The sequence below is a fragment of the Suricata suricatta genome, chromosome 16 (genome assembly GCF_006229205.1).
Source record: "Suricata suricatta isolate VVHF042 chromosome 16, meerkat_22Aug2017_6uvM2_HiC, whole genome shotgun sequence".
In the NCBI taxonomy this organism is placed as follows: domain Eukaryota; kingdom Metazoa; phylum Chordata; class Mammalia; order Carnivora; family Herpestidae; genus Suricata; species Suricata suricatta.
In genome coordinates, this window is record NC_043715.1 from 46,020,029 (window position 1) to 46,027,354 (window position 7,326).

General features: G+C 56.6%; 1 protein-coding gene across 4 annotated transcripts in view; it reads left to right on the forward strand.

Moving 5' to 3' along the window:
- Positions 1-1,833: 1,833 nt before the first annotated feature.
- The window catches only part of LTBP4 (latent transforming growth factor beta binding protein 4), a 28,418-nt gene continuing 22,925 nt past the window's right edge, over positions 1,834-7,326 (forward strand). For 3 of the 4 annotated variants that reach the window (XM_029925390.1, XM_029925392.1, XM_029925391.1), the window contains exons 1-4: positions 1,834-1,888; positions 5,575-5,633; positions 5,805-5,943; positions 6,494-6,603. In XM_029925390.1, coding sequence (XP_029781250.1) covers positions 1,866-1,888; positions 5,575-5,633; positions 5,805-5,943; positions 6,494-6,603 — 331 coding nt within the window. In that variant the 5' untranslated portion in view covers positions 1,834-1,865. Of the gene's footprint in view, positions 1,889-3,647; positions 3,788-5,574; positions 5,634-5,804; positions 5,944-6,493; positions 6,604-7,326 lie in introns of those variants that run through there. The other variant, XM_029925389.1, reaches the window with a different exon arrangement.

Genomic DNA, 7,326 nt, shown 5'->3' on the forward strand with positions numbered 1-7,326 from the left:
CACCTTGCTGACATTCTTAGAGGGTTTGGGGACCCCCCCCCGGTGAAAGGGTGGGAGAGCTGTGAGGACCAACCAGATGTCTGGCTGTAGATTCAGGAACATCTGTCTTTCTTGGTTTAAGCAAAGAAGGGGAATGTAATGGTTTACATCTGGCTTCAGGCATAGTTGGATCCAGGGACTCAAATACTCGTCCAGAATGTCTTTCCATCCATTTGGCTTTGCTTTCCTCTGGGATGTGTCATACTCGGTTTTCCCCTCTCGGCGCCAAGATGACTCCAGGTACCTCCTTAGCAACTTTTTTTTTTTTCTAGCAACAGCAAACAATCACACGACTGATTCTTACTGACTTGAATTTAGTCAGACAGCCATCCCTGAACCAGCCACTATGGCTGGCGTAATGGAGGCCGCCCACTGTTCTGGGGGTCATGTGCCCTCACAGACTAGGAGGCTGACAGGTTGGAGGAGAAGTTCCTGAAACGTGACTCAGCACTGTTACCACAAGCAAGGATGACTGGCTTCGGGTCAACAGAAACACAGATGTTGGCTCTGTGATGACCACAACCTGAATGTTTGTACCCTAAACATCACCATCACAAACACCTTTCCCACATCCCTGGCTGCCCAGCCTCTCATCCCTTTCCTTCCGGTGCCAGAGAGAATATGAGGGGCAGGTCCAGCTCACTCCAGCTTAATATCCTTGAGATTTTTTTCCCCAAATAATACCTGTTCCCATAGCAACTTCTCAGGAAAGATGTCTGCATCTTTTCCTTGGGCCAATGAAGAGGAAAGTGGGGCAGACTAGGAAACAGGGATTTTAGAAATTAGCTCTGGAATGCCAAAGTTTCTGTATCATAGTGGAGAGGGTCCAGAGTGTTAGGGAATCTAGAACACTGGGGTATTCTAGAGTGCTAGTAGATGAACAATATTAGGATTCTCCCCTGCATTTCGAAGAACCCACACCACAGAAGCTTCTTGACCAAAGGACCTGCTAGTCAATGGTTCTAGAACAGGGGAGTGTTCTAGAATGCCTGTGATTCTACACTAGTAGGGATATCTTGCACGTTAGAGATTTGGGGATGCTGAGAATTATAGGAAACAAAACAATGTGGAGTACTAGAAAATCTAGAGCATAGGGGTATTCTGGGTCAGCTCTTCTAGATCGCTAGAGGGTTTGTTTGCATTCCAAGAAATCCATAATGGCAAGGGGTTCTGGATTGTCAGGGAATCTAGAACATGAACAGAGGATTCTAAAACAAGTGTTCTGGAATACCTGTGAATCTCAAACTCGAATATTTTTACATGCCAGTACATTCAGAACCCTAGGGGATGTTGAATGTTAGAACGTCTAGAACGTAGGAGGTGAGGGTTGTGAAGGCAGGGAATCTAGAATGCGGGGTGTTTTGTAATGCTTACAGATCTAGAATACTGAGACAGTCTTTCCATGCCAGGGAGCCTGGAACACTTTGTGTCTCTGGATCGCTGGTGATTCTAGAACTGAGAGAATGTCAGAAGATCTGGAACACTAAAGAGATTTGTCTGTCTATTCCTTAATACCAAGGATAAAACCCTGTGTGTGAGCACATGATGGGAGGAAGCTTCTGGAATGCCACAGCTCCAGAACTCAGGGATTCTGAAGGATTGAGATCAGATCAGTATCCAAGGGATGATGTAGAAACGACCCTGGGAGATAGTGGCACGGATGGGGAAGGATTGGGAGCTGGGGACTCCAAATTCAGGGGGGATGGGAAGCCAACGCCATCCCCGGAAGTTGTAGTGGTGAGCCAGAGGCTGTTGCCTAGCAACGAGGATTGAAGATGCCCCGGATCCCAGGCAGAAGGGAGAAATTTCAGCAGCGCCCCCAGCAAATGCTCCAGCCACAGGGTAGGAGGTGAGGAGGAGGGCAACGGGGGGAATGGATGGGGGGCCAGGACATGCTGTCCTGCAGGGCCATGGTAACAGGGATTGTGGGGGGTTCCCCCAAACAGGGACACAACACATTCAGTGGGCAGTCAGGCACTTCCCTCATCATGCTAAGACAGCCCACGAATGTCCGTGAGTGTCATCGTTACTGCTCTAAGGAGCTGCGTGCCCCTGGATGGTGGGTGGGCCCGGATTTCTGGGTGTCAGTGCGGGATGGAAGTGTGGATTGCCGTAGGTGGCAGTAACAGTGTGAGTGGGGCTATGTGAGTTAGCCGGTGCCTCTCTGTAACCGGGGAGGGTGAAGGGGTCCCCCCTCCACTGGAAGAAGGAGCAGGAGTGCGGGATGAGGTTGGATCGGTTGATGTTCTCAGCCTAGGCTGGGCCCTCTGGTCTGGGAAGGTGGCCTAGTATCCCGTGTGGGTGGAGACTGTGATCCGCTGGGGGCGGAGCTAGCGATCCAGAACTGGAAACCATTAAGACTCAAATAGCCTGGAGGGATGGTGCCTGGAACCCAGGAGGCGGGGCAAACATGAAAAGGGTGGGGCTTGGGAATCCTAAGTGTGGGTCTGCACCGGAATTCGCTGTGGGAAGGGCAGAGGCCTGAAACTCTGAGGGAAAAGAGGCAAGCAGGGAGCTGGGTTCGGAAAGCTCAGGGGGCCGAGCCTTTGGGAGAAGAGAGGCGGGGCAAACTTTGAGGGAAAAAGGGTGGGGCCTTGAGTTTATAATGAAGTAATGGGGCGGCCTTGCGACCTACCATGAAGGGTGGCCTTAAGCAAGGCTTAGAGCCTGGAACTCCCTAAAGAGAGTGCAGATAGGGCCTAAGGCCCGCTGAGGCTTGGGACTCCTAACGGTAGAGGTCCCTAGAAAGGAAGAATTCCCTAAAGAGAGTCTGCAATTCTGGCAGTGGGAGGAATGCCGATGGGAATCTTTAAAGGTTCAGGTAGGGAAGGGGAGTCTGGTACCCCCTAGGGGCAGCTGTGAGAGGGGTGTAAGAACAGTTCTCTGGGAGCCCTCTGAAAGCCAAGTCTGTGGGTCAGGGGCGGAGACTGAGTCCTATGTGAACAGAGGCTACAGCCTTCCGAGGAATAAGCTTTCGCTTGTTGGACCCGGAAAACCTGCAGCACAGGGTCTTGAGACTGGGAAATCCTTTGGGAAGGTGCAGAGTGGGCCTGGGGCCTCAGAGGGGCCAGACCTGGGGCCTCCTGTAGGATTAGCATTCCTCCCCCAGAATCCTGAGCCTCTCGCGTACGAAGTGGACACCTGTGGGGGCTTCTAGCATTTACACCCAGCCAGGGAGCAAATTCTGTTCAAATTCTCCCACTACTGTGAGTGAAGGATGAGGCCTGTGAAAATCTAGTGTAGGGGATTGCCCATAGTCTACCCGTCCCTCCCAACCGTGGGACGGGTCCCGGCACCTCCGCTCTTGGACCTCTCCTTCACAAATTGGTACCCAACTCCTGATTTCGCCTCCAGCTCTGAGAACTCCAGTCCCCAGCGTCCCCCGCCCGGCACCTGTCCCTCTAGCCCCTCCCCTGCCGCCTTCCGATTGGTCGCGCGGACAGCGCCCCCTGGCGGCACTGGACTCTGATTGGCGAGAAGTTCGCAGCCGCGGCCAGGAGTCTGGAGAAAATGAGTCGGCCTCGGGCGGAGGCGGGGGGGCGGGGCCGCGCCCAGCCGGACCCGCCGGACAGACGGCCCGCCTGGAGCGGGACTCCACGCCGGACACGATGCGGCGGCCTGGCCCCAGCGGTCGCCGCCCCCTCCTGCTGGTGCTGCTGCTGCCACTCTTCGCAGCCGCCGCCTCCGCCACCAGCCCCAGCCCCAGCAAGGCCGTCGAGGTTGCGGGGATCCCAGGCCGCCAGGCCGGGTAAGCCCCGCTGCGGCCCCTTCTTCCTTGTGCCCCCTCCATCCAATAAGTCTAGTGGTCCGTGAGGACCAGGACTTGCAGATTTAGGGGAATACGAACCCAGTGCTTCAGGCTAGGGATGAAAGAGCCAGACCCATTGGATGTATTAGGGCCCTCAACTTTGCAGGGGGTTAGAATCCGGGAGTACTGAGATTTTGAAGCGAAGGATTCCCCGCCGGTGTGATAGATGGATATAGCCCCAGGGGATTCTAGGGGTTTCCCCCCCCCCTCCGGAGAAGGATCCCAGCTTATATGGGAATGGGACTTTGAGTTTTCCTACGATGATAGGATGGGGTTCCCTAACCTTCCCGGGTGCTTAAGGAGGAGGAGTATGGGGGTTATGAAGGGGATTCTCTGGTAGAGTGGAGATGTCCTGATTTTCTGGGGCCTGGGAACGCCTGGATTAATTAAAAGGGACCCTTGGATCTTCCTAGTGACTTAGGAAGACGCGGACTTCGGGCTTGATGGCTGAGGGGCTCGCAGAGGGTTGTGCGGAGGGGGTTCTTCAGATTTCCTGAGGGTTGGGGATACTCGTTTCCTAGAATTAGACGATCCCGGGCTTGAATGAGGCACCAGTGATTTCGCGGCAAAAGATCCAAAATTTCCCATAGATGTGGGGGTTATAGCCACCCTTCCTATCTACGGGTGACGAGATCGAAGGAAACAGTCTACCCAGTACCCCCACCCCCCCCACCCCCGCCCTGCAGCCCGGCGCTCCGTTACAAAGGCCCCGGGTTCCGCTCCCGCCTCCGTCTGCGAATGCGTTTAGTAACCCGAGCCGTGCCGGGGGCGGGGCCGGGAAGGGGTTAACGCGGAGAAAAGGCGGGAGGGATAATAGCAAGATCTGGGGTCCCGGAGGCTCTCATTCGGGCGGCCTCCTCCCCCACTGAGCCCCACCCGTCTGGAAAGAGCCGCTGCGCCCGACATCCCCTTCGCAGCATCTCCCCGCTGCCCTTCTCTCGGGGCCAGCGCGGACGTCCTCGTCCCTCGTCCCCCTTAGCCTGGGGATAATGGATTTGTCTGGGGGGCCCCTTGATTGCGACGCACTTGCGCGGAGCTGAGGACTCCGCTACTCAGAATCTGAGACCCACTGAGCGCGGAAATTTCTCAAAGACCTCCTTTCTCCTGGTCAGGCGGGAAACTGAGGCCCACAGACCAGGAGATGCTGGCTCCAGGACACAGTGCGTGGAAGCGCAGGAACGGTCTAGAACTCAGGCCTTGGGACTCCCAGTTCCGGGCTGTAGCTCCTTCTGTAGCCCCCTCCTCCTCAGCACCCTGCTGGACTCCCAGTCAAAAGAGGACCTCCCTCCCCAGCCGCTGAGCCCTGTGAAAGTGGCGCCACCTGCCGGCCATGCTCGGGATGATGGCTGAGTCAAGGACAGAGATGTGCGGGAGGGCGGGGCTCCAGATTCCCAGGCGGTACGGGCTTGACCGTGAACTTAAAAATTTTTTTCTTTTTAAATTAAGACTTTAAAATGTTCTTACCAATAAGACTTTACCGCTAAACACTTCTGAGAACAAATTAAAGTAGGCTTGCTGTGACTTTCATGCCCGGAGAGTCTAAACCATTTCGCCACCCGCTGTGCAGATGGGGAAACTGAGGCCCAGCACAGTGCCACAAATTAATTAAACATCTATTTCGAGTGCTCTCGAGCCTTCTCTTGGCCTTCCCTCCCCTGCCCACCATTGCCCTCTTTGGGGAGTTTGAGAGGGTTAGGGGCCTGAGTGACTTCCACCCCTGTTTACAGTGTGGCTGCTTGTCGGTGCTGCCCAGGCCGATCGCCCAAGAGAAGTCGCTGCTTCAGAGGTGGGTTCTTCTGGGGGGGTATAGGCAGGGAGTGAAAGGGGGTAAGAGCAGAGGTGTCGGCGGCTCCCTGCCCCACCCCTCATCCCAGCTGGCATGCTGGATACACTTGATGCACTTGGTGGAAAGATTCGGTCCCTTCCTTCTCCACTTAGTCCCTGGCTGTCTCTGAAGCCTCCTGCAGGGTCCAGAGCTGCCCACCTGAAAAGTGTGCAGGCCCTCAGCAGTGCCTGACCCCAGCGCCCCAGGTGCTGCCGAGCCCCAGCCCCAGCGTGAGGAAGAGACAGGTGTCCCTCAACTGGCAGCCACTGACGTGAGTGCACAACCCCTCCCCTACCGGATGCTCAGGGACTCCGGCTCCACCACTGGCCACCATGCCCAGCACACCTTTCTGTCTGCTCCCTGCATCTCTTCTCCCTTGTTCTCTGTCTCTCTCTCTCCCTGGCAACTTTTATCTCTGCTTCTATTTCTCCTTTTCGTGCCAATCAAATTCTCTGTGTCTTTCAGTCTCCATCTCTCTGCCTCTGTCCCCATGCCCCTCTCCCTGTATTTATTCTATCTCTGTCTGTTTCTCTCATCATTACCTGTCTCTTGTCCTTTCTCTCTGTGACTCTCTCTCTCTTTCTGCCTCTGTCTCTGTCTTCTCTGGTCTCTTTCTCTCCTTTCCTCATCTCTGTTTCTCCCCAAGCCTGTGAAGAGCGTACAAAGTCTGATCCCTGGAGAGGGATAGGGGTGGAGGGTGGGCAGAGCCGTTACTGGGAGATCTCCTGGCTCAGATGACCCCTTCCAGCTAGGGTTGGGTTGTGGGGGAAGGGGTGTCAGTCTTAACCGCATTGACAGCTCCTCTGCCCTCTCCTATCCAGGCTTCAGGAGGCCCGAGCTCTGTTGAGACGGAGGCGGCCCCGGGGGCCGGGGGGCCGGGCACTGCCGAGAAGGAGGCCCCTACAGCGCGCCCCTGCCGGCCAGACCCGGGGTAAGAACGTCCGCCCTTCCTCTGCCGGGGGGCAGGGGGGTGGGTTCCGGGCCAGATAAAGCCGTCTGGTTCCCACGGTCCAGCCGCTGCCTAGCTGCCCCCCGTTGTAGCTCAGCCCCCCAGGACACAGACCCTCTAGGGACCCTGGCGTCCGGCCGCGCGAGGTGAGCCCGGGACAGGGCCAGACGCTGGCCAGAGGCGCTGACCCGAGGGGGTGGGGCCGGGAAGCCAGGCGTCCGGGCTCCCTGCGGCCGAAGAGGGGGGCGCTGTCCGGGCAGAGAGCGCAGCCGAACTAGCCCAGACAACAAAAGCGATTGTGCGGGCTGGCGCCTGCCCGGTCCCCGAATGCCCAAAATTGCGGGGCGGCTGGGAGCCAAAGGCCTCCCCTTGCTTCCCCGACCCTCCCCCTGCCCTCCTCCCACTCCAGCTCTCGGCCCCTGGGCTAGCACACCCCCTGGTCTCAACCACCCTCTAAAGTCCCCCTCCTGATGTGGTCTTCAGCCCAGATGTGTCCCCTTCTCCCTAAAGTCTTCCAGATGTGGGCATCCAGCCAGATGTGAGGACCCCCGCCCACAGCCTCAATCCACCGTTAGCTCTTTCTTATCCCTTCTGACTTCTACCAGGTGTGGGGGGTCCTGGCCAGATGTGACTGCATCCTCAAACTTGCCCCCCAGAGTCCTGCCCACAATCCAGACCCTCAATTTTTTCATGTGCCCAGGTGCA